Source organism: Mobula birostris, chromosome 2 (assembly GCF_030028105.1).
Source record: "Mobula birostris isolate sMobBir1 chromosome 2, sMobBir1.hap1, whole genome shotgun sequence".
Taxonomy (NCBI): domain Eukaryota; kingdom Metazoa; phylum Chordata; class Chondrichthyes; order Myliobatiformes; family Myliobatidae; genus Mobula; species Mobula birostris.
In genome coordinates this window covers 138,136,210-138,163,481 of record NC_092371.1, presented here as the reverse complement: position 1 = coordinate 138,163,481, position 27,272 = coordinate 138,136,210, and the positions used below count along the sequence as shown (strand labels likewise).

General features: G+C 40.1%; 1 protein-coding gene across 3 annotated transcripts in view; it reads left to right on the top strand.

Moving 5' to 3' along the window:
* LOC140209511 (uncharacterized) overlaps positions 1-27,272 on the top strand; it is a 58,871-nt gene that overhangs the window by 19,651 nt on the left and 11,948 nt on the right. For all 3 annotated transcript variants that reach the window (XM_072277781.1, XM_072277763.1, XM_072277772.1), the window contains 6 exons: positions 3,271-3,390; positions 5,545-5,667; positions 7,016-7,098; positions 14,042-14,167; positions 16,542-16,587; positions 21,330-21,463. In XM_072277781.1, the coding sequence (XP_072133882.1) occupies positions 3,271-3,390; positions 5,545-5,667; positions 7,016-7,098; positions 14,042-14,167; positions 16,542-16,587; positions 21,330-21,463 (632 nt within the window). The remainder of the gene's footprint in view (positions 1-3,270; positions 3,391-5,544; positions 5,668-7,015; positions 7,099-14,041; positions 14,168-16,541; positions 16,588-21,329; positions 21,464-27,272) is intronic.

Genomic DNA, 27,272 nt, shown 5'->3' with positions numbered 1-27,272 from the left:
CAGTACACAGTGCACAGTATTCCAAGTGTGGCATCAAATATGAATTTATTTATTTTATTTAGAGATACAGCATGGAAAAGACCCTTCTGGCCCTTTGAGCTGTGCTGCTTAGCAACCCCTGACAATCCACATTTGATCCTAACCTAACCACAGGACAATTTACAATGGCAATTTAATCTACCTGGTGCATCTTTCGACTGTGGGAGGAAACCGGAGTACCACACATTCCTCGAGGAGGGCATACAGATTCTCCTTACACAGGCTGCCGGGATTGAACTCCAAACTCTGACGCCCCAAGCTGTGACAGCTTGGTGCGAATTGCTACGTTACCACAGCACCCACACTTAACCTACTGAAACATAATGCTGAAACCCCTCTGCTCAGTGCCTTGACTGATGAAGGTCTTTTTTTTACCACCCTGCCTAGCTGTGATGCTGCTTTCAATGAACTGCCCTGGTACTTCTAGATCCCTCTGTTCTATTACACTCTCTATGCTCTCCAATTCATAGCATAAATAAATCCTATGCTAGCTTGACTTTCCAAAATGTATTACTTCACACTTATCTGTATTGAAATCCCTATGCCATTCTTCAACCTATTTCTCCAACTGATTAAGATTCTTTGTGTAATCTGTAGTAACCCTCTTCACCATCAACACCCAATTTCTTTACCCTTGTATTTTTTGAAAACAAGAATCTCCTTGACAGGTTCACACTGTTTTGATAGTAACTTACCTTTATGTAGCTGTTTCCAATCTACGTTTACTGTGTCACCAATTAGTGCTCTAGCCTTACTCCATTTCAGAATATCTACTACTATTTTAACTTTTTTCTTTCCCAAAAATATTCTAAATCCAGCAGAATTATGATCACAGCCACAAAATGTTCTCACACTGATGCTTGTTCCACCAACCCAGCCTCATTCCTGAAAATTAAATCCAGAATTAGGCACTTTTCATATTGGATGTGCTACATACTGGCTAGAAGACTTCCTTAGTGCTGTTTAGGAGTTCTGTGCCTCTTTCACACTAATGGTATTCCTTTCAATAACAGGAAAATAACTATCTCACTTTTTTTTTGCTTACAGGTTTTCCCTCTCCTATGAAGTGTTGAGTATACTTGTAGTACTTTTGTTTTTTAGTTTGATGAATAAAGACCATCCGGTGATTCTCCTAACACTTCATCCTTTCTTATCCAGCACTTGTTTCTTTAAGCAATATTTCCAACCTTCCCATTCTTTTTAATCCCCCTCTTGTTTGGCCTATAACCAACAAAATTAAGTTGTTGGAGACTGCAGATACTGGAATCTGGAGCAAAAAATCCAACGGCTGTGCGAACTGAGTGGGTCAAGTAACATCTGTGAAAGGAAAGAAATTGTCGATGTTCTGAGTCAAGACCCTGCATCAGCAGAACATTAAGCTGCCATTTCATTTCCTTTAAGCGATGTTTGATTTAATCCTAAAAGCATTAAACTTCCACATATCCTCAAGCTGTCTCCCGTGACTACTATAATTTTACCTTGTACAGCTTGATTCCTTTGTACTTTGTTTGCAAATATTTTCTAGCTTTGCAAACTTTGAACATGAATCCCGGCTTCTTTCCATTCCTTGCCAAGCTATTTAAAATTCTCCCATTAGCCCCAGGAAGCTCTAACCCAATCTGCCTCTCACTCCCTGAGTCACGAGGGTGTTAGTCCCAGTCTGGTAAAGATGCTGCTCATCTTGTCCTTTTGTAGAGCTGGTCCTAATGCTTCTAACGTCTATCTAAAGCCTTCTTCCAAATCATCATTTTAACAACATACTAGACTTCACTGGCCTCCTATACAGTCTGGGGCATGACACTAAGTACAATCCAGAGATTACTACCATTGAGATATGCTTCGTAATGTCCTTACTAATTCTTCAAAATCTGCCTGCAGGATCTCATCCTTTTTGTTGCCTATTTCACGGGTTCTGATTTAGATCACAACCTCTGGTTCTTCACCCACCCCTGCCAGGATATCTGCCTGCTCAGAGTGGCACAGCCAGCAGAGCTGCTGCCTCACAGCACCAGCAGCCCGGGTTCAACTCTGAACACTGCCTTTGTCTTTCTGAAGTTCGCACACTTTCCCTGTGACCAGGTGGCTTTCCCTCAGGTACTCTACCACTGTAAATCACCCCTCATGTGTAGGTGAGTGGTAGAGCTTGGGGGGAGTTGGTAGGAAGAATAAAATGGAATTAGTCTAAGTGGGTGCCAGTACAGAGTTGATGGGCCGAGTTCCGGTAACTCTGACACTCTGCAGTTGTTGCCATATCCTCCATCCTGGCACCATGAAGACAACATATTATACTAGAATCGCGTTTGTAGCTGCACCCGTCTGCTTCCCTAGCTCTACAGGTATTGCTCTTTTAAACCTTCTCCCTCCCTGCTCAAAATGAGGTGTGATGCTATGGTTTTGGCTCTGAGCGAACTGCATAGTTCCCAAATCCCCTCCCCACTATCCCCTGAGTATTCTGGAATTTTGCTTGGGGAGTGAAATGCCTTCAGGAATCACCTGAGCTGCCTGCCTGTTCTTTCTTGTCCCCTGATAATTACATTGTCTTTACTCTCTTAATTTCTGTCTTCTGTGTAAACTTGCCATCATTTAAAAGGCATTGTTGTGTAACTGAACACCAAGTCGGAGACAATTTGCACTAGGCTTAAAATGGAGGGAATTCTGGTCATAAGGCATAAATGATGCCACCTGAACCCTACTTTAAAATTAATTTGAATATTAATGCCATTTTTTAAAATTGCATGAGAGCTGCAATACTATCTGGAATCAGTTCACAAAGAGTTAAACTCAGAATTCCTGCTTTCCATCCTCTTTTTCTCCCCTTGTGTTGCTGCCAGTAATGGAGTATTATTGTCGGCTACCAGAAGAAAATCAGCTACAGTATCTGCACTCAATAACTTTTCATTTATCAAAGCTCAGGTGACAAGACCCATCTGTCTGACCTTCTAAATAGGTTGTATGTCCTCCTAACATTGCTTGCTTTTGTTCATGCATAAAGAATTGGGTGAGGCACTGTTTTCATTTAATTTCCATTTCCAGGTTTAAGTAATTTTCATATCAGTTTTGTTAACTGTAAATTTTTACTAAATGTATGCAGACTGCCTTTTTTGTTTTAAGCACTGGTTTATGGTAATAATATATGAAATGATTTCCTAACACTCATACAGTTGTGAGAGCCTGTTCCATTCGTCATTTCCATTACCTCTCTACACTTTTTTTCCCACCTTTTTTCTTAAGTGAACAAAGAGAAAGTTGTACAGATTGGTCTGCTAGAACCTATACTGGAACTGCTTGGCTCTGGAGATGCCACTGTGCAGTGCAACTCGTGTGCAAGCATTGCATCTTTAGCCACCTCAGGTACAGTAGGTTTACAGAAACTTTCAAGCAAATAAGGGTGCCTTTGAAATGCTCAATCATCATCATCATCATCATCATACCAGAATTTCTAAATGGAAAAAGACGGCATGTCTCAAATTTCTAATGTGTACTTACTACATCTGCCCAAAGCTTGATGTCAGGACTGTTCAAATCAATGTGCAGGGGTAGTAAGTAATTAGGAGAGCTAACAGAATGGGATTGTTCATTGCCAAGAGGACTGCATTCAAAAATAGGGTGGTTATGCTTCATTTGTAAATAGGGTGGTTATGCTTCAAATTGTATATTGTGTACAATTCTTCTCCTTACTTAAACAAAGATGTTAATGAATAATGATTGGGAAGAGATTTGGGAGGGTTCACTAGACTGCTATCTAATAATGAAAGGTTGGACAGGCTTGTCTTCGGTGGAGTTTAGAAGGGTGAAGGAGACATTTAAGGTTCTGAACCGTCTTGACAGCACTGGTCAAGCCTTTCTGCAGTGGCAGACTGGTGCTGCTGTCTCACAGCTCAATGCTAACCTCCACCAGGGAGTTTGCAGATTCACTGTGTGACCATGTGCTTTCCCTGTTTGCTTCAGTGTCTTCTCTCAGCCCAAAGATGGGTTCATTGGTTACTATCAATTGTCTTTAGTGTGTGAGTGAGTGGTGGAATGTGGGCAGAATTGATTGGAATGTGGAGAAAATAAAATAAGTTTAGTAAAGGATTATAGAGATTACAGTATAGGATTAAAAGCATTAGTCTAACTGGGTGCTTGATAGTCAGCATAGACACAGTGGGCCAAAGGACGTGTTTCTGTGCTATGACTCTGATTTTAGTGGGAGAATCTAGAACTGAAATATAGGGCAAAGGTCAAGCAAAATATTTTCTTTCAGAGGATTATCAGTCAAATTTCACATTTATTGTGATGTGTTATGACATGGAAGGAGGTAGTTCTGCCCATCAAATCTATGCTAGCTTTAAGTGCATTTTCATTCGTCCCACTTCTGCTTTTTTCCCTATAACCTGTTCTCTCTCACATCCCACCAACCCCTCTGGACCCTCCTGTCATGCACTTATACTAGGGGTAATTTATAGTAGCCAATTAACCTGCCAGCACATCTTTAGGATGTGAGAGGAAATCAGAGAACCTAACACAAATCCAGGATATCACAGAAAATGTGAACTCCATATAAACATCACCTAAGATCCAGATTGAACCTGGGTTACTGAAATTGAGAAGCTGTAGGACAAATTGCTGACCAGCTATGTTGTCCTTTAGAACACTCTTCCTCAAAGGATAATGACAGCAGATGCTTTAGATAATCTTAAAGCAGACATAGATATATTCTCAATAAGCGGGGGGGGGGGAGGTAAATAGGGGTGAAGAGGAATGTGGAATAGAGTTTACAATTAGCTCAAACATGATCTTATAAAATAGTGGAGCAAGCTCCAGGCCTGAAGGGTGTTTTCTTGTTCCTAATTTGTATATTAATTGGTTTTGGGGCACATTTATATGTTCTTATTTTCTGCCAGATATGGCTTATACCTGCTTGAATACATTGAGTTTTTGTGATTTCTCTTGTATATTTTAACTACTGGAACCCATTGAAGCCATTACTTTACATCCTGTTATAATTTCTCCACTGTTCATACATTAAAAGATATTGTAATTCTTTCTGTATAACTTCATAAGTCCAATTTATTTGTGTTAACATGTGAACTAAGACCTTTAACAGGCAAATTGAGTCTAATCCCAACCAAATGTACATTCACAAGACGTAATGAGACCATAAAACTATCTGTCACTATCCCTAGATGCTATGAAATAATCAGGATTGTAGATAATATATTTTAAATTTATTTGTTATACTTTTTATTTTGTGAAAAATTAACAAGTTTTTGCAAAGGCAAAACTGACATGTTATGTCAGTGTGGTATGTTGATAGTTGGTTTAAATATCCTCAATTGTTTCAGTAACATTCCCATTACCAAGCTAGTTCCTGTACATGATAAAATACCAGACATTCAAATTGAAAATAAGTTAGAAATCTTCTGCTCCATGATGTTAAAATATAAATTTTTCATGTTCTGTTGATTCTTGAGTTTTTTTTTGTATTTTACTGACTGTCATTCATCTTCGCTATTTATCTGGCAGCATTAAACAGGCAAGCTATTGCTTCTGAAGGAGGAATTACACCTCTGCTAGTTCTTTCAAAGTCTTATGACCCTAGAGTGCAACAGAATGCAGTGGGTGCCATCCTCAACCTATCAAGATCAGGTAAACAGAATGACAAGCCTTGCTTTAACTTTGAATAGTATTGCATTCACTCTGTTGCTACAGAAAATGCAGATTTTATCCAAATGATTAAACAGTCTGCTGAACCTTAGCTCTTCAAAATAAGCACTTTATCAGCTTTTAGATCAGTTTTGACTACTTCTCTATTCCTGCCTTTTGTCAACAGTAAAGCTCCTTTCACATATTAAAATCTCCCGATGTAATTGGTAGAATTTCATTAAACAGACATTGACCTCGGGCCCTGAGCAAAGATTGAAGTATTAGAGACGTAATAAAAAAAATTGTTATATACATTGTTTTTAAGGAGGATTTTAAAAGGAGAAAGTGAAGTGAAAAATGTTATACGAAGAACTCCAGAGCTCAAGAGTATGCACATTAATATAGCCTGTTGGGAACAGGCAATCATTATCCATGTAATGGATGCATATATACTGTATCTATATGTCTAAAATGTATGTGTTAATGTGCTTTCCTAACACTGACAAATTTAGAATTGCTACTTGAACCTTATGTTCTGTAGAACTGAAGGCATATGCAACATTTAGGGGTAAAAGAACTGAGTTATACTCAAGACCTGGAGTTATAAAAATACAGAGCTTTTAGAGATGTGTTGGGCTGGAGCAGGTAACAAGGCTGCGTAATTGATGGAGGTACTTCAGTACACAGGTGACAATTTTAACTCAGAGGCAAGGTGGGACAGGACATTGTTCACAAAGGGATGGGGTGCCATTCTAAATTTAAAAAAAACAAGATGTGATGAATAAACGCTGCAAGTTAAGACACGGACAGGGACATTTTAAACAAACTCGTTTATAACATGACACAGAAGGGGAGAGCAACTAGGAGAGTATTGGAATCTTTGACAAAGGCATAATTAAGGACCTATGTAAAGTATAAGCTAAGACAAATTGAAGAAAGGAGTAGGCAACCTTCTTGATAGAGGGGAAAAGCAGTCAGAGTATTCAGAGGATTATTGGACACAGAGTTAGGGTATTTGGGGATTGGACAGGGAAGTAGGTGAAGTAAATGATTAACTTTGATTTTATTGATTTTATCGATTTTATCAATAGGCTTGAGGAATCTTTAATGTTTTATGTTCAGATCATGATCAAGTGGAAATTAAGGTTTTGAACAATCATTTTCAGTCTGGATTGGAGTGGATAACGGGGATTAATGAAAGGATGGAATATCTTGATAGAGAAGGTTTATGGCTTCAATCTTCCCTTCATTTAGAGGAAGGAAATTATTCAGGAGTAAATTTCAGATAGATTGTCAAATGTCCATTCTGAGTAGTTTTAAAGAAGTTAAACTTTTATTTTTTTTTTTTTAGAAAAGATTCAACTTCTCCTATGCAGAGAGGGAGCATTGCCAGTCCTGATCCTTCACCTACAATCCCCTGACTCCGAGATCCAGGTAAGTTAGATTGATATTCTGTACCTAGGAATCAAAATAAGAAAAAAGGATCGTGTTTTTCCAATAAAAGTGAATAAATGTTTTTTTTTAATCCTGTGCGGTGTAGAGGATCAGATTTTTAAATCAATTTTCCAATAGTGTCAAATACTGTATTTACTATGGGTCAGGTTGTGCTGGATGTTTTTAAGCAGACGAGCAATGTCAACAAAAATACACTGTAGCTGGCCAAAAGAAAATGATGATCATTCATGACAAAGCATTTTGCATGTGCTCTTCCTGAAATGAGTTAAAAACTGATGTCAGTTCTGTAAGATCTTTTAATTGAATTTGGAGTGTCACAGAAATCTGCCATAGAATCTGTAAGGTTTTGTTTATGTTGAGAGTTCAGGTGGAGCTGATTGAGTCTCAGCAATCTTGGGTATGATAGGGTTGCTGCTGCATTAATAATCCAGTGACATAAATCCAAACTAGCAAATTAACTAAACCTGGTATAAATAACCAGTAATAATATGGTGATCATAAATCTATGAGATGGTCATTAGAATCCATTATTGTTAAATTAGATTCAATAAAGAAATGAAAGTTGCCTTCCTGTCGTGGACTTACTTTATGTAATTCTAGGTACACAGCAGTTTAGTCAACTCCCAATTGCCTGAAATAACCTAATGAGTAAACTGCTTTAAAAAAAATCTGTCTGGGATCAAGCTGAACAGGTTTCCACTTACCTTTACCTACTATTTCCCAGATGATCTTTGGCAGCTGGTAAGCTTATTTGTTTATGATTCAGAGCTCCACGAGTCTTTGTATAATAATGACACATCCACAATTATTGGGATTTGCTGTGGAGGTCATGATGGTATCTCTATACTATTAAAATTCTCATGGTCTGTTTGTCTGTTTGTGATCTCCAATTAGCCCAAACGGTGCATTACTGCAGCACTTTTTTTTAACTAAATTGACTTAAAATGCGCTAACTCACAGAATGCATGCAAAGTTCAAGGTTATATATTCGTATAAAATTGCTGACTCGTCAATCAACAGGCCCCACTTTCAACAACCCGAACCAATTCCAGTTTTAATGGAAATTGTGACGCATGCGCACGGCCGGCCTCAGCAGCACCTCACGATGCTCACAGAGCCAATTCCACCTTTCATGGAAACCGCGGCGCGACACCACGACGCATGTGCATGGCCGGCCTCAGCAGTGCTTCACAGTGTTCACAGCAGCGACACCAACTACAGCAGAAGGGCAGGGCTATCACGTCCATTTAGGAGAGCGCCAACCACATCATCAAGAAAAATCAGCATCCTGGAGGCTTTGGTGTTACTGCTTCGTATCTTCTATCAAGCATTAGGGTAAAAATATATGGACAACCTAATTATGCCACGTGGAAAGAGAAGGGACATATTATGGTCAATTGATTTGGTCAAACTCTCTGGATTGCCACCACATAAACTGGAATTGAACAGGGGATCTCCCATCATTTCAATGAGGAACTTGGGTCCATCAAGGCTTTGCAATGGAACGCGAATGATGGTGGAAGAACTGCACGGCAATCTCATCGTGGCAAAAATAAACATTGGTACGTTGAAAAATGGCATTGTCATGATCCCAAGAATTACTCTCAGTTTATCAGAAGGGGAAGACGTCCCTCTTCAGCGGAGCCAGTTCCAGATACAGTCATGCTTTGCTATGACTATACCCAAGGCGCGAGGCCAAACCATGGAGAATGTGCTGATTTATCTGGAGAAACCAGTATTCCCGCATGGTCAGCTGTATGTGGCTTTAAGCCAGAGAAAAAGAAATGAAAACATTAGAGTATTCTTGAAGGGTGACAGATCAACCAGAAATGTTGTCATCAAAAGTGTCCTTCGTTAAACGAGGAGAAGCTATATTTGTCTTGCTATGCATCTTTCTTCTTTAATAAACTGAGTTTTTCTTCTTTAATTTCCAAAGCACATCACATCAGACCACACTACCTTTCTCTCAAAGAGTGCCCTGACGAGTCACCGGGTTGTCTAGTAACCACTAAACTATAATCTAGCTGAGTCACTAACAGAGGAAACATGAAATCAAACTGAATTTTGAAAAGTTTTTTTTTGAAATTATAATTGCACCTCCATGTTTGATTTAGTTATGAGTCACTTATAATTTGAAAATCTCTAGCAATATGTGCAATGTGCTGGAGGAACTCAGTGGGTCAGGCAGCATCTGTGGATGGGAATAGTCGACATTTATTACTTCACTGTGGAGTCTAAAACTAGAGGATATTGATTTCAGGTGACAGGAGATATATTTAAAAAGAACTGAGGTAATGATGTGTATATATAGATCGAACTGCCAGAGGAAGCTCTTGAGGTGGGTAAAAGTGCAACGTTTAAAATATATTTAGACAGGAACTTGTATAGAAAAGCTTTAGATGGATGTGGCCCAAATGCAGGCAAGTGGGACTGGTTTGGAAAGACATTTTGATCAGCATGGGAAGTTGGGCTGAAGGACCTGTTTTCATGCTGTATAGCTCATAACTCCAAGAAAGGAATATGAAAATGGGACATACTTGCTTTAAGAAATTGGTTTATGATTTTCATGCTTTATGAGATATATAAACTGCCAACCTGATGCAGACGTGTTTGTTTGGCAGACGTAGGCAACACAATCCATCTGCTGACCCACAGGAAATAGGCTACCGCTGTGGTATGCTATGACTGAACCGTTAATCTGGGACATGATATGGGACAGTGTATATAATATGTCTATTTAAACTGCATTCTCAGCAGGAACTATAAATGCAGTGTATGGAACCAACAGCTTGTCTGAATTTAAAATGACCCTAAACATATTACAATAGTTTGAAGGGATTACATCTGTCAACCACTTATCCATATGTATATATTCCAGTTAATTGTGTCTTATGGTTTTCTCTTGCTGTTATTCCCCAGTGTCTCATTATCAACTAAAAAGGATAGAAAGCTCTTTCTATATCAATTAAAAAGGATAGAAAGTTCTTTCTCTTTCTACGGGAGGCAGACAAGTGGGTCACGATTAGGAGGGGGAAGGGCAAGAGTCAGGTACTAGAGAGTACTGCTGTGGCTGTACCCCTTGACAATAAGTACTCCTGTTTGAGTACTGTTGAGGGGGACAACCTTCCTGGGGGAAGCAACAGTGGCCATTCCTCCGGCACAGAGTTCAGCCCTGTAGCTCAGAAGGGTAGGGAAAGGAAGATGAGGGCAGTAGTAATAGGGGACTCGATAGTAAGGGGGTCAGATAGGCGATTCTGTGGATGCAGTCCAGAGACCCGGATGGTATTTTCCCTCCCTGGTGCCAGGGTCCGAGATGTTTCTGATCGCGTCCAAGGTATCCTGAAGTGGGAGGGTGAGGAGCCAGAGGTCGTGGTACATATAGGTACCAATAACATAGGTTGGAAAAGGGAAGAGGTCCTAAAAGGAGAATATAGGGAGTTAGGAAGGGAGTTGAGAAGAAGGACTGCAAAGGTAGTAATCTCGGGATTACTGCCTGTGCCATGCGACAGTGATAGTAGGAATGCAATGAGGTGGAGGATAAATGCGTGGCTGAGGGATTGGAGCAGGGGGCAGGGATTCAAGTTTCTGGATCATTGGGACCTCTTTTGGGGCAGGTGTAACCTGTGCAAAAAGGACAGGTTGCACTTGAATCCTAGGGGGACCAATGTTCTGGCGGGGAGATCTGTGAAGGCTACAGTGGAGACTTTAAACTAGAATGGTTGGGGGGCATGGGAATCAAATTGAAGAGACTAGAAGAGAGGAGGTTAGCTCACAAATAGAGAAAGTTAGTAGACAGTGTGTGAGGGAGGATAGGCAGGTGACAGAGAAGGGGAGCACTCAGACCGAAGATGTAGGGGAGAAGGAAGAAAAAGATAATAAAGTTGTTTGCACTATTAGGGATAAACAGAAAGTAAGAGGTGGAGAGTTTCTTAAATGCATCTATTTTAATGCTAGGAGCATTGTAAGAAAGGTAGATGAGCTTAGAGCATAGATTAATACCTGGAAATATGATGTTGTAACTATTATTGAAACATGGTTGCAGGAGGGGTGTGATTGGCAACTAAATATTCCTATATTTCGTTCCTTCAGGTGTGATAGAATCGGAGGGGCAAGAGGGGCAGGTGTTGCATTGCTTGTCAGAGAAAATACTACAGCAGTGCTTTGGCAGGATAGATTAGAGGGCTCGTCTAGGGAGGTTATTTGGGTGGAATTGAGGAATGGGAAAGGTGTTGTAACACTTATAGGGGTGTATTATAGACGAACTAATGGGGAGTGAGAATTGGAGGAGCAGATTTGTAAGGGGATAGCAGATATTTGTAGTAAGCACAAGGTTGTGATTGTGGGAGATTTTAATTTTCCACACATTGACTGGGAAGCCCATTCTGTAAAAGGGCTGGATGGTTTGGAGTTTGTTAAATGTGTGCAGGATAGGTTTTTGTAGCAATACATAGAGGTACCAACTCTAGAAGGGGCAGCGTTGGATCTCCTGTTAGGGAATGAGATAGGTCAGGTGACAGAGGTATGTGTTGGGGAGCAGTTCGGGTCCAGTGATCACAATGCCATTAGTTTCAATATAATTATGGAGAAGGATAGGACTGGACCCAGGGTTGAGATTTTTGATTGGAAAAAGGCTAACTTTGAGGAGATGCGAAAGGATTTAGAAGGAGTGGATTGGGACAATTTGTTTTATGGGAAGGATGTGTTAGAGAAATGGAGGTCATTTAAAGGTGAAATTTTGAGGGTACAGAATCTTTATGTTCCTGTTAGGTTGTAAGGAAAGGTTAAAAGTTTGAGAGAGCCATGGTTTTCAAGGGATATTGGAAACTTGGTTCGGGAAAAGAGAGAGATCGACAAAAATATAGGCAGCATGGAGTAAATGAGGTGCTCGAGGAATATAAAGAATGTAAAAAGAATCTTAAGACAGAGATTAGAAAAGCTAAAAGAAGATATGAGGTTGCTTTGGCAAGTAGGGTGAAAATAAATCCAAAGAGTTTCTACAGTTATATTAATAGCAAAAGAATAGTGAGGGATAAAATTGGTAGAGAATCAGAGTGGACGGCTATGTGCGGAGCCAAAAGAGATGGGGGAGATTTTGAACAATTTCTTTTCTTCGGTATTCACTAAGGAGAAGATATTGAATTGTGTAAGGTAAGGGAAACAAATGGGGTAGTTATGGAAACTATGATGATTAAAGAAGAGGAAGTACTGACGCTTTTAAAGAATATAAAAGTGGATAAGTCTCCAGGTCCTGACAGGATATTCCCTAGGACCTTGAGGGAAGTTAGTGTAGAAATAGCAGGGGCTCTGACAGAAATATTTCAAACGTCATTAGAAACGGGGATGGTGCCGGAGGATTGGTGTATTGCTCATGTTGTTCCATTGTTTAAAAGGGGTTCTAAGAGTAAACCTGGCAATTATCGGCCTGTAAGTTTGACGTCAGTGGTGGATAAATTAATGGAAAGTATTCTTAGAGATGGTATATATAATTATCTGGATAGACAGGGTCTGATTAGGAACAGTCAACATGGATTTGTGCGTGGAAGGTCATGTTTGACAAATCTTATTGAATTTTTTGAAGTGTTTACTAGGAAAATTGACGGGTAAAGCGGTGGATGTTGTCTATATGGACTTCAGTAAGGCCTTTGACAAGGTTCCACACAGAAGGTTAGTTAGGAAGGTTCAATCATTAGGTATTAATATTGAAGTAGTACAATGGATTCAACAGTGGCTGGATGGGAGACGCCAGAGAGTAGTGGTGAATAACTGTTTGTCGGGTTGGAGGCCGGTGACTAGTGGTGTGCCTCAGGGATCTGTACTGGGTCCAATGTTGTTTGTCATATACATTAATGATCTGGATGATGGGTGGTAAATTGGATTAGTAAGTATGCAGATGATACTAAGATAGGTGGCGTTGTGGATAATGAAGTAGGTTTTCAAAGCTTGCAGAGAGATTTAGGCCAGTTACAAGGGTGGGCTGAAAGGTGGCAGATGGAGTTTAATGCTGATAAATGTGAGGTGCTACATTTTGGTAGGACTAATCAAAATAGGACATACATGGTAAATGGTAGGGCATTGAGGAATGCAGTAGAACAGAGTGATCTAGGAATAATGGTGCATAGTTCCCTGAAGGTGGAATCTCATGTGGATAGGGTGGCGAAGAAAGCTTTTGGTATGCTGGCCTTTATAAATCAGAGCATTGAGTATAGGAGTTGGGATGTAATGTTAAAATTGTAAAAGGCATTGGTGAGGCCAAATTTGGAGTATTGTGTACAGTTCTGGTCACCGAATTATAAGAAAGATATCAACAAAATAGAGAGAGTACAGAGGAGATTTGCTAGAATATTACCTGGGTTTCAATACCTAAGTTACAGAGAAAGGTTGAACAAGTTAGGTCTTTATTCTTTGGAGCGTGGAAGGTTGAGGGGGGACTTGATAGAGGTATTTAAAATTATGGGGGGGATAGATAGAGTTGACGTGGATAGGCTTTTTCCATTGAGAGTAGGGGAGATTCAAACAAGAGGACATGAGTTGAGAGTTGATGGGGAAAAGTTTAGGGGTAACACGAGGGGGAACTTCTTTACTCAGAGAGTGGTAGCTGTGTAGAACGAGCTTCCAGTAGAAGTAGTAGAGGCAGGTTCGATCTTGTCATTTAAAAAAAATTGGATAGGTATATATGTACAGGAAAGGAATGGAGGGTTATGGGCTGAGTGCAGGTAGATGGGACTAGGTGAGAGTAAGCATTCAGCATGGACTAGAAGGGCCGAGGTGGCCTGTTTCCATGCTGTAATTATTATATGGTTATATATTTACATATGTCATTTCAAAGCTATAGCAAGCAGCTAACTTGATACACTAGATACCCAATGCAATAAGACCAACTGTGCAATCACTATTGTCACTTATATGTTATTGTCACTTTAAGTATTACAGTTGCGCTGCATTGACCAACATGGCGTCCAACCCATGTCACCATCAGTCCATGCTTCAAATAGGTGATGGCATTCTTCTCAAGATGCTACTGTCTCTTATGTCTTCCTCTGTGGAAAAGGTGAGATATTAATACGATCCATTCTTGTTCTGGTTGTTAAGAATAAAATAAAATGTTTAAAATTACATCAAACCAATTTCAAAGAGACTAATAATTTATTTGATATTCTAGTCAAGTTTTCCAAGCTTTTAAAGCCATGTAAAAATTGTATCAAGTGTTACGTACCCCGTAACTGGGTTGCCAAACCAGCAGAAATGGACCACTAGTTGGAGTCTGGATTACTAGGAATTAATAAAGTTTTATTAAAGAAACAAGTAACACAGTACTCTAATCGTAAGGATATAAATGCAACAGGTTAGCAATGATAATGCACACGTGCACCCAGAACTAGGGTAACAGTAATCAACCAAGCTCTGTTGCAGTCTAGGGGTAAAATGATCAGTCTTAAGTGATGCAGAGTTCAGTTCAGCTTAGTACAGTTCACAGTAATCGCTGTTGTGCCGTTGGAGAGAGAGAGAGGAGGGGGGATGCAAATTTGATTCAGGCAGACCTTTGATGTTCTTTGCAGTTGGTTTCGGGCGGACCCTTTTACATCTTCTATCCCGACTGTGACCCCCTCCGTTCCAGATACGACCGGGCAGACACACACACACCAGGTTCCCAATGATCGTACCTTTACACCCTGTGCGTCTATGGTTGGTTCCTGTGAACCGGACCTCCAAACTTCCACCAACTTGTGGGGGCACACCGCTCTTCCAGGGTCTCATGATCTCGTAGTGTCTCGTGCCTTAGCGAACCTGTTCTTTTTATCCCCCTGCTGGGGTATCGCCTGTCCATCAAACTTCAAACAGTTCGGGTTCAAAGCAACCGGTGTGTCAATATTCTGAATTGTGTTTCTTTTCCGTTATCTCTCTCTCCTCTCTCATTAACGTTTTGAACGTTTCTCCATTGTCTCCCTTAGCTCTCTCTCATTAGCATCAATCATCTGATATCTTGGTTTGTTGTCACAAAAGGAATTGACTTTTGATGAAACACCAAGTCAGTTTGCCTTATTAATTTTTTTACTGGCTTCTTGCAAATGTTTATCTCTACCTCTGAGCGTCCTTTGGTACTTTGAACTAATGAGCATTACTCATGTGTAAAGTCTATCAAAGAGTTCTTGTAGACTGCACAATAACTCTAATGTTATCGTCACTCAGCATCAACACTTACCTAATTTAACCGCAAATTTGCCTTATACCATGGTTCTTCAGGAATGATATCCCTTATTACATTGTAATTAATGCTACAGAGTTCATTAGATTGCTTGCAAACCTATTCATTAGATTGCTTGCAAACCTTATCCTTGATTTATTTTACATTATTTGCAACATTCTTCAGAAGTGCTCACCAAACTCTTAATGTTTCCTGTTTCAATTAAGTCAGATTCCACTGAATATCACATCAATAGACATTTTCCTTTACTGTATTTAATTGTGGTTACTTCTTAGTCTTCTTTAAAAATGATGCCTAAGTAAGATACTTATTTTTCAGTTCAGGCTAAGTCAGTGTCACAGCCAGTGTACCATGGGTTAGTGCTTAAAACGAGCCAAAATTCACTTCATGGGTCAAGTGGTCTCTTTTACTGCATTACTATTCTACAAGTAGTTACCCTTTTAAAATTACTTTTATTACTTCATCAAGTCTCTGATGCAGTTAGTCTCTTCATAGACTTTGCTTCCTACATTTTTCTATTGGTCTGTTGTTTATTCCAAGCCATTCTAAAGTAAATGCCTTTGTGGACACTTTATGAGTCCTTCTTGATCTTTAATCCTTCATGATGTTAATTCTCCTGTTGCTCTAATTTAAACCCTTTATTTTTCCTCATGAAAAGATACAAGTACCAATAAGGTGTAGATAGAGTGGATGTGGGAAGGATGTTTCCTTAGTATAGGAGTCTAGGGCCAGAGGGCACAGCCTCAGAAAACAAGGGCATCCCTTTAGAACAGAGATGAGGAAGAATTTCTTTTAGCCAGAGTGTTGATGACTCTGTGGAATTCATTGCCATGGATGGCTGTGGCAGCCAAGTCAATAGGCACGTTTAAAGCGGAGGTTGATAGGTTCTTGATTAGTGAGGGTGTCAAAGGGGAGAAGGCAGGAGGATGAGGTTGAGAGGGATAATAAATCAGCTGTGATAGAACGGCGAAGCACACTTGATTGGTCAAATGGACTAATTCTGCTCCTGAGTCTTATGATCCCAATCTATCATACATCATTTAGTACAGATTTTTAGAAAAATATTCCAAAAAACAAGACATCTCCAAGACATGTGAGAAGGTACAAGTAAAGAACACCAGCAGCTTTGTTAAGTGGGTGGGTTGTAAGGACAGGATTCTCAGGCTTATGGATCATCAGCAATTGAGTATTTTTAATCAAATTTTGTAATTTTCAATAGGTTTGCTGTCAAGCATGCTCCTGCCTTAAGAACTTGTCTCTAAATGGTAAGAATTCAATTTTATACTAAAGGTAAATAATTATAAATTACTACTTATAACTCCTTTTGTAGGAATACTTTTACACTTAATTTTTTTAAAGCATGCCATTTTTCTGTTTGATCCAATTGTACTGCACATGCTGGGATAATTGTACAAATATGAATTTCTGATCATTTGCTCAAAATACTTTCCTTTGATTTTTGTTGTCTATGAAGTGCTGCAGTTGGTATCAAATCAGTGTTTTGTCCCTATTCTCATATTTCCTGCCTCTGCCAAAGGAAAGTTTGTGAAAATCTTGGAGGGAATATTTAAGAGGTTTGTCAGGAGCTTTGATTGTCAATGTCAAAAGAGATGATCATTAGCATGTTATTGTTATATATGTAGTTTGTATTTCTAAGGCTACATCCACACTAGACCGGATAATTTTGAAAACGCCAGTTTTGAGTAAAAATGACAGGCGTCCACACTAGGCATTTTTCAAAATATCTCTGTCCACATTAAAACGGATATTTGGGCGAATCTACTCCTACTGGGCATGCGCAGACACATTTACAGAAAACAAGCAAAGAGGAAACGGTATAATATTTACGTTTCCGTGGCGGCATTGTGCTACTTCCATTGGTCAAAAACTAGGGTACCAACAACAACAGCGAAAGAAAGTTTTCAACAATGTCTTCGAGGAATACAAAGAAACCCTCCGCTGGAAAAAGCAGACCGGACTTTTCATTTAGACAGACAAAAAAGTCGAGCTGTTTCTGTGAGTTACAAATGACTACAAAGTCAGCAAAGCAGTGGAAAACGTGGAGATGTTTAACTCCAAACAAGCTATTAACGTAGACAATAAAGTAAACAACACACGCATGAAGTCGTCCTCTACCCAAGACCAACAAGAGAGTGGAATCTTCTGCTGTCAGGGACCTGCGCAGTATTTCTGACATTAATGTTTTTAAAGATAGACTCAATCAAATCAATTTAGGGGATCTAGTCAAAAAAGCTCACTTTACAATTTAACTCCCACGCCGTTCACACTGACTGTGCGTTATCACAGCTGTCCGGCAGTGCTTGTGCAGTACCAAGCAGAAGCAGAAAAAGCATTGTTGTTGTGTTGTCATGACAACGTTTTAAAATATCTCCGTTTACCCCGTCCACACTACAACGCACAACAGTCATTTTCAAATTTACACACTCTGGAGAGTGTTTTAGAAAAGCTCTGTTTTCGGGGGATGAAAATGCCATTTCAATATGGACGGAGGGTCAAAGCGAAGAGAAAAAGCTTCGTTTTCAAAATTATCCGGCGTAGTGTGGACGTAGCCTAAGACTTCTACAAGCCAAAGCAAAACACTGTGGATGCTGTAATCTGAATGATAAAAGCACTCATCAGAACAGGCAGCTGATTGGAGAGAAAGTAAATGCTTCAGGCAGATGACATTTCACAATGCATTTTCTACTTGTGTTTTAGTTGTTGTTCTTTTTTGCACCTTTGTCTGTACTTTTATGAGGCCAAGTTGCTCACTTGACACTCAGCCTAGCACGGATGGAAAGCGTGCAAGGAGCTGGCTGGATTCGAACCTGGGACCACTTGGCTCAAAGTCCGGTACGGATGCCACTACACCACCAGCTGGCTTATGTATTTTAGTTAGTCTTCACATATTTTAAATAATCTCGTAACTAAGCACTTGGTGGGTTTCCAGAACAGCTTGCTCCAAGTGCAGTAACTTTCTGTACTTGATAGCAACTTGTTATATTTGCTATGGCTGAATGCCAGGAACACGGAGTGAAGAGATCTTTTCACAGCTATTCTTAAGGTTCTGCCAACTATTATTTTAAGCTATATTTCTCAGAAATTGTTAACAAAATATATTTCCCCATCAGTATAAAATCATCACCAATAAGTTTGACTTGGTGTAAGTGTAAGGAATAGGAGGAAAAAGAGGCACAGAACAGGACAATATAATGTTCACTAATACATACTGTACAGTGCCTTGAAAAAGTATCCATTCCCCTTTGCTCCGGACTTAGTGGAACCTCTTCTTGCAGCTATTATAACCAGTAGACTTTTTGAATAAGTGTCTGTTAGCTTTGAGCAACGTGATGGAGCAAGATTTGCCCCTTCTTCCTTGCAAAATTGCTCAAGCTGTGCCAGATTAGTTAGGGAGGGGCAGCGGACAGCAATCTTGAGGTCTTGCCAGAGATGTTCAGTCGGGTGAAGTTCAGGACTCTGACTGGGCCACTCAAGGACATCGATTTTCTTCATTTGAAACAACTCCATGGTTGCTCTAGCACAGTGCATTGGGTCATTGTCCTGCTGAAAGATAAACTTCCTCCCCAGTTCAAGCTTTTTGGCAGAGGCTAGCAGGTTTTTATCCAGGATCTGTCTGTATTTAGCAGCATTCATCTTCCCATCAATCCTGAGTCCCTGCTGCTGAAAAGCATCCCCATAGCATGATGCTACCTCCACCGTGCTCTACAGTCGGGATGGTGTTACCTGGCTGATGTGCAGTATTAGATTTACGCCACACATACCACTTAGTGTTGAGGCCAAAACAGTCCATTTTAGTCTCATCCGATCACAAGACTGTCTCCAATGTCTTTACAGTATCTACTAAGTGACACTTTGCAAAGTCTTTACGGACAAGGATATTCTTATTTTTTGCAGTATGTGTGGTGTAAATTTAATACTGCGCATCAGCCTTGTAACACCATCATTGTTGCACCTAGCTTTGAGAGGCCTTCCATTAGTCGCGGTCAACCATGTTGCTTCCCAGCTGTCTACATGATACACAAGCCAGGGCAGGGACCGAAACAATTTGGCACCAGCAGTGTCACAGGAGTTTCCAGTTAACAATGAACTCAACATAGGGCACTCTTGGAGACTCCAGCTTTGGACTTTTCCTTGGGTTTACTCCTGAAGCCTGCCCCATGAGTGAGAATTGCCAGAAGGTAATGGCAGTTTAAAATCAAGTTTTCCTCCTAGATGAGCTGCCAACCAGAGCTGATGGGCCCCAGCTGCCTGAAGCGACTGGTTTTAGGGCCTTTGGCCTTTCTGTCAGAAGAAATGGTTCCATCAGTCTTAGTAGGTAAGCCACATGTGCATGACAGGAACTGGACTTGATTGTCAGAGGCTATTTGAGTCGCACGCCATTGAGTGATTTAATAGGTAGTAGGAGCTTATTCCCACTTGGACAATGTCTCCCATCCACTACATAATGTACTGGTTGGACACAGGAGTACATTCAGCCAGAGACTCATTCCACCGAGATGCAACACAGAGCGTCATAGGAAGTCATTCCTGCCTGTGGCCATCAAACTTTACAACTCCTCCCTTGGAGTGTCAGACTCCCTGAGCCAATAGGCTGGTCCAGGATTTATTTCCTGGCATAATTTACATATTACTATCTAACTATTTATTGTTTTATTACTATTCAATTATTTATGGTGCAACTGTAATGAAAACCAATTTCCCCGGGATCAATAAAGTATGACTATGACTATTACTATGACTACCACCCCCAGTTGTTACAACCTTAAGGAACCTTGCATCCAGTTTTATAGACTTTAAAAAAAAATGGAGATGGAGGCCATGACACTGGCTTGAAATGTAATGCATTCTTAAGACTACACGTGTTGATTTACTTCCAACTTTTTTTTGCAAGCAAAAAAAAAAGTTATATTTAAGAAGGAGTTAGATATGGCCCTTGTGGCTAAAGGGATCAGGGGTATGGAGAGAAGGCAGGTACAGGGTTCTGAGTTGGATGATCCGCCATGATCGTACCGAATGGCACTGCAGGCTCGAAGGGCCGAATGTCCTACTCCTGCACCTATTTTCTATGTTTCTAAGCACTCTACTTGGTAAATAGTTCGCAGGGTAGCATGTGTTATGTTTGCTGATGTCAATCATCTTACAAGTCAATTAATCACTAACCTTGTAAACTGATTTGCTAAAAAGCAGCTAATGTTAAAATGATAGTGTTATCCTGGCATTTATCTATTTAAGAGAAGACTCTTCCAGCCACACCATCCAGAAATCCCCGGATTTAATCTGAGTGAGACTATTTACAGTGATTAATTAACCTACCGACTGGTAGGTCTTTGGACTGTGGGAGGAAACCGGAGCACCCAGGAAAAAACCCACGCCGTCACAGGGAGAACATATAAACTCCTTACAGGCAGCAGCTGGAATTGAACCCGGGTCACCTACACTGTAAAGCGTTGTGCTAACCATTACGCTACTGTACCACCCCGTTATAAGAAGACACCCCACACTCACCTCTAAAGCCACATATAAGTTATTCTCAATGATGTGAAAGTTTCCTTGTGATTAAACTGAAGTAAGCCTGTTATATCTACAGAGAACATCGTGATCGATGAAATCTGTCAGTTGAAGTGCCATTGGCCTGAAATGTTAACTTTCTTTCCTTTTCCACACGTACCTGACTTGTTGAGGTTTTGCACAATTTTTATATTCTTTTTATCAGTTAACCCATAAAAGAAAGGAAACATTCATCAGAGAAAAGCATGTTGACTTTTTCTGTCCGTCCTTCCCTGAGATAAAAGATGCCTAGGGTTAGGGTATATTCTACAAGTACCAAAGCTGTTTGGTATCTTACCCTGTATTCTTCCTGTACGAGGTAGCTGCTATGATCAGATCTAGTATTTTCATGGAGTACGTGGTCCCAACCAATGATTGGAGGCAAAGTATTTGTAGATTCCACATTAGAATGAACTAATTATGCACTTTCTCACCACAGAAGGTATTCATACAGATACTGTGAGCATGAACTGTTTGGCTCAACTGCATGAATTGCTGAAATCCTCCAGTGAAAATGTGAATGAAGCAGCACTGATCTTACTCAGCACGCTGTCAGAGAATCATTCCAACATGGTAGGAGATGCTTTGTTTTCAACAACTTAAAAGTTTAAGTGAAAACAGTGAGGAATTATCGTTTTGTGATCTAAGTATAAACAAAATATATATACATTTTTGGGAGCATTTTGTTTGGATGCTGTTTATCTTAAAAAGTTATCCAAGGTGATAAAAATAAAATTTATTTTAGGGACTAATTGGTACAATTGTGGGTTAGAAGATAATTCCAAGATGAAGTGTAACTTCCCTTTTCAAATTATGAGTGTGTAGAGCCCAAAATCCTCAATAAGTAGGAATGAATGTAAATCTCTCTTGGAAAATCCCCGTAACTGCACAATGAGGGGAATGGAGCTATATCGTATGCTTTAGATTTGGGGGCTGCCGGTGAGGCACGAGGCAAGATGGCAGCACGGCACTGAGCACTGACATACAACCCTCCTTTTTCAAGTTCTTCAGGGCTCATAGACGGTTTTAATACAAGTTTGAGTTGGAGAAAGATGTAACTAAAGACATGGCTTCAAAAAAAGATACAAATTCAACCAGGAAACAAGATACCAGCAGATGACAACAAACTAGCGATTCATCCGAAGAAATAGCTATGCTAATTAAACAAACAATGGCAACGGAGATGGAATCGCTGCAAGAAACGGTAGCCCACATGCTAAGGGAGGTGCTGGAAAAGGCTCTTGCCCCATACAGAAGCATATGGCAGAGAACGGCAACATTCTCTGGTTGTTAAAGGAGCAAGTGGACATTCACGCTAAAAAATTTAACACAGTCTTCAATAAAATAGACAACATTCAGGTTTCTTACACAAGAATGAGCAAGTTACTAACTCCTGTCTCATGGAGGTGTCTAAGATATGGAAGAAGTTAAACGACTTGGAGGACAGATCCAGGAGAAACAATGTGTGGCTGGTCAACTTACCAACAGGCACTGAGGGTGACGATCCAAGAGGTTACCTCCAGAAGATGCTGCCTAATTGGATTCCAGTGCTCAAGAATTCCCACAGCACTCCACTGGAGATCGATAGAGCATATAGGATCTTTTCCAACAACACCTCAAGACCATGAACCATGATTTTTAGGCATCTACGGTACACCGACCGGCAGGCTATCCTGGAGGGTGCGAAGAAAGCCAAACCTACTCTCCTGGATGGCAGTTCTTCGCTGACTACAGCCCCGGCATGATGCAGGAATGGCAGGGATACAGGGAGATCCGCGCTAAGCTTCGACGGAAGGGGATTGACTCATTCCTCATATACCCGACGATTTTGAAAGTGAATATCAAGGGCATGCAGATGTCGTTTAACTCGGCAGAGGAAGTGAAAGAAGTTCTGAAATCATCGGTGCTGGGAGATACGGAAGAAGACCCTGGGCAAAGTCCACACGCCCCTCGGGAGGAGATGGAACTGCATTAAGAGCTCGGACCAGCCTGTTTGTGCAATCTATCAGGCACGGGCAAGTTAACATTCTAGGTGTGAAGTTTTCTGGTTATTCTTTTATTGGAAAGTCTTTCGTTGCACCTTTGTATTTGGTTAATTAAGGGCCAATTTGTTTCTGACTATTGCAGGTCAGAGTTTTAAGGTAATACTCAATATACCCAAATGTAATACTTCATCAAGAATTAAGCTGAAAAACAGCAGTTTGTTCTGGCTAGCTTTAGAATGTTATATCTCCAGTAGACTTGTTTACATTTCTGGCACCAGATGAGACGTCATTAGCGCCATCGCTAAGCGACGATCCATTGAAGCGACAGTTTCTTGCAAGATAGCTGTTGGGATCTTGATCATGTGTTATAGTATATGTGAGACGGAAACTGTTTTACTTACATAGGTTAACAGGTTTGTCCAGGTTTCTTTTTTCTTGTCTCGTTGATATGATTGTCTATGAGAACTGCTTTGCCTTTCTAATTTGTTGGTGCTGGAAGGGGGACGGTTGATGTCAGTGTTCGGTGTCTGATATTGCTAAGTGACACTCACAGATGTTACAAAGTAAGGGGTTGAATGCGAGGGGTGATGGGGGGGTGGGAAGGGGGTAACTCAGGACTCCACCACCAACTTACAACAACAGATCCAGGGGAAGATGAGCAACACAGATAAATTAGAAGATCTTACTATTGTATCATTTAACGTTAGAGGATTAAACTCTCCCTACAAGCGTTCAAAGGTTTTAGATTTCTTACGCAGAAAGAAAATAGATATTGCGCTGTTACAGGAAACACATCTTAAACCTAATGACATTCCCAGGGTTCAAAACCGTTTTTATAAACCCGTTGTGGCATCAGCTGATGGTGCTCGTACGAAAGGAGTTATGATAGTAATGAGACGTAATATTAATGTATCATTTGAAAGGACGTCTAGCTTTTTGCTGCACATCCATTCAGGGTAAAAAAGTTGCATTCATTAGCCTATATGCCCCAACTATATTCGAGGTTGAATTTTTTTCCCTCAATTACCTCACAATTACTGAAGTGAAGTGACTACCAACTATATGTTGGTTCGGACATGAATGCTTTGGTAAACATTAACCTCGATAAATCTTCCTCAACTATATCAAGCTCTCAAGAATCTGCTTCCAAAGCACTTAACCTTTTTCTAGCGGATTTAAATTTAACGGATGTATGGAGGGTGCATAATCCATCTGCTAAAGACTATACCTTCTTCTCCACAAGACATAAAACTTTCTCTCGGATAGAGTACATTCTTATATCCTCCACTCTGCTGCCTTTAGTACACTCAATAGAATATTTGCCCAGACATCTATCTGATCACAACCCAGTCATATCTACTTCTAATTACAGCAAAATTAAAAATACAGCTACTTGGTGGAGATTTAACTCCACCCTTCTGAAAAACGACAAAGTTCTATCACAACTGAGAACAAAACTGACAGAATTTATAAATGTAAATAAAAATAGTGTCTCAGACGTGACAGTGATTTGGGCCTCCATCAAGGGTTTCTTATGAAATAACGCTATATGGTTCAGTTCTTATCTATATAAAAGCTGACTTCAAAAGATTTCCACCCTAGAAGAAGAGTGTAAGGTTTTGGAGAATGATCTCAAAAGGAGATACACCATAAACAAAAGAAAACGTGTTCAAAACAAAACAAGCAGAATTAAATGATTTATTAAGCAGAGCAGAGTATATGATCCATATAACCAAACATAAGTATTACGCAGAAGGCAGCAAACCGAACCATCTTTTAGCTCTAACGCTCAAACAACAGGAAGCTAAAAGGAATATACCAGTGATTAGATGTGCTAAACATGGAGTAGTATCTTCAACAGAGGAAATAAACGAGACATTCAAGAATTACTTTAAAGAATTGTATACAAGTGGTTCAGTTCCTTCTGAGAATGACCACGGATTTTTTCAGTGGATTACACCTCCCTACGTTGTCGTTAGAGGACACCAAAACTCTAGACTCTCCTACTACACTGGACGAGCTAGCCAAAGCAGTCAAAGCTACAAATAAGGGCCGTATGCCAGGCATAGATGGCATACCTGTGGAATTTTACCTAGCACTTTGGGATATTCTTGGACCAGTATGGTTAGAAACATTAAATTATGCTTTTGGAAATGGCGCTTTCCATAGAGATCTAAACACAGCCCTGATCACAGTTATACCTAAGCCCGGTAAGGACCCCTTGGAGTGTGCCAATTACCGTCCAATCTCCTTGATAAATGTCGACCTCAAGATATTTTCCAAAGTCTTAGCCAGTAGACTTGAGACAGTAGTTGGGAAAATTAGCCCAGATCAAACGGGCTTTATCAAGGGGCGTCTCGCATCTGATAATATTCACCAGCTCTTACACGTACTGAGTGCAACACATAAAATCCCACCTGCCTGTGGCCTGCTATTTCTAGATGCTGAAAAAGCGTTCGATTGCCTTGAATGGCCATATCTTTGGAGAGTTCTAAAAGAATTTAAATTCGGCGATAGATTTACCAATATGATTCAAACACTGTATGCTAATCCTTCAGCCCGGGTATGTGTGGGAGGAGGTTTCTCAGAGTTATTTGACATAGGACGGGGCACACGACAGGGGGACCCTTTGTCTCCTTTAACTTTTACTATATCTATTGAACCGCTTGCATATTTAATTAGAAATTCTCCTCAGATCTCCCCTATTACAATAGGTACAACATCACATTCAATATCACTTTACGCTAGTTTATATGGCGAACGTTCAACAAACTCTCTCCTGTTTTAAAAACACTGGAGCAATTTGGATTTCTTTCAGGACACAAAGTTAATTTGTTAAAATCAGCATTGATGCTGATTAATACGGATAAAAGTAAGGTGCCTCTTCCTCCCCAGATTAAAGTTGCAAATGAAGTCCTCTACTTGGGTATTAAAGTTAATACTTCCCTATCATCTGTGGCTAAAACAAATTACTCTTTAATTCTGGAAAAAAAAGAGGAAGATATTAATAGATGGAGACACTTGCCAGCATCAGTCCCGGCCCGTACATCGGTCATTAAAATGAACATCTTACCCCGCATTAATTTTATCAGCTCACTTGCACCTCCAGCAGGATATTGGCAAAAATTGGACTCCTTACTACGATGCTACGTTTGGAATGGTAAACGACCCAATATAAAATGGTCAGCTCTACATTTCAAAAAGTCGGATGGCGGATTGGCATGTCCAAATTTTAAATTGTATCACTGGGCATTTGTATTAAAAAGTCATAGCTATTGGATGGAGGAGGATAAAGTTTCATCATGGAAAAATATAGCACCAATAAGGTTGAAGGACTTTCTCCTTATAGGTATGTCTACCAAAAAATCTGATTTGTATTACGGTCCAATCTTAACCCATATACTACAAGTGTTTAGAGCAGCAGAAAAATTCCTAAAATTTAAAAGCGTATGGTGTAAATCATCTCCATTATGGAACAATAATCATTTTCTATCTGGGTGGAAACCATTCACTAACAGAACTTGGGAGGATAAAGGTATTACTACTCTTCAAGATATTAATGGGGCAAGTACTATCCTTAGCTTCCAAGAACTGATATCTCGATATAATATTGATAAACATTCTCTTTTCTTCTACTTTAGAGTAAGATCAGCTTGTAAAGCCTACGGCATTCCCTGGGGTCAGATTTAAAGGACCATCCCATTTTAATATGGATACAGAGTGCTCCAGGACAGATAGTGTCATATATCTATGATAAATTAAGCTCCCAGAATTATATGCCCACATCGGGATTGAAAGCTTGGGATAGGGACATATCTGAATTGGGACAAGACTTAGACTGGGATGCAATTTGGGATAATGCTGCCGGTGCTTCGAAAAACCCAAATCATCGGTATATACACTTGAAATTTTGTCACAGAGCATATTTAACACCGAGAATTAGACATCAAATGGGACTGGTTCTTGACCCTTATTGCTCATTTTGCCCCCATGGAGCCATTGGCTTTTATACATGTTGTATGGGAATGTCCAGGAGTTTTTGATTTGCCGGGGAAGGTTATCAGTACTCTTACAGAACTAACGGGGGTACAATTACCAATGGACCCCGCTGTACATCTTCTAAATGATGACTCCCACCTTTCCCTCACGGAAAAAAACATGCAAAATCTGGCTGGCAGGCCTAGCTGCAGCTAAGAAGATTGTAGTCCAGTGTTGGAAACCTCCCCATGATATTTCAAATACTCACTGGCTTCGGAGCTTTTTGGACCTTTCTTACCTGGAACTTTCATCAGCAAGAGTAAATGATGCACGACCAAACACAATCATAATGTGGACAAATTTGATATCTAACTTAAAAGATCTTTTGTTAAAATAAGAATGCTTTGTCTGTGTATGTA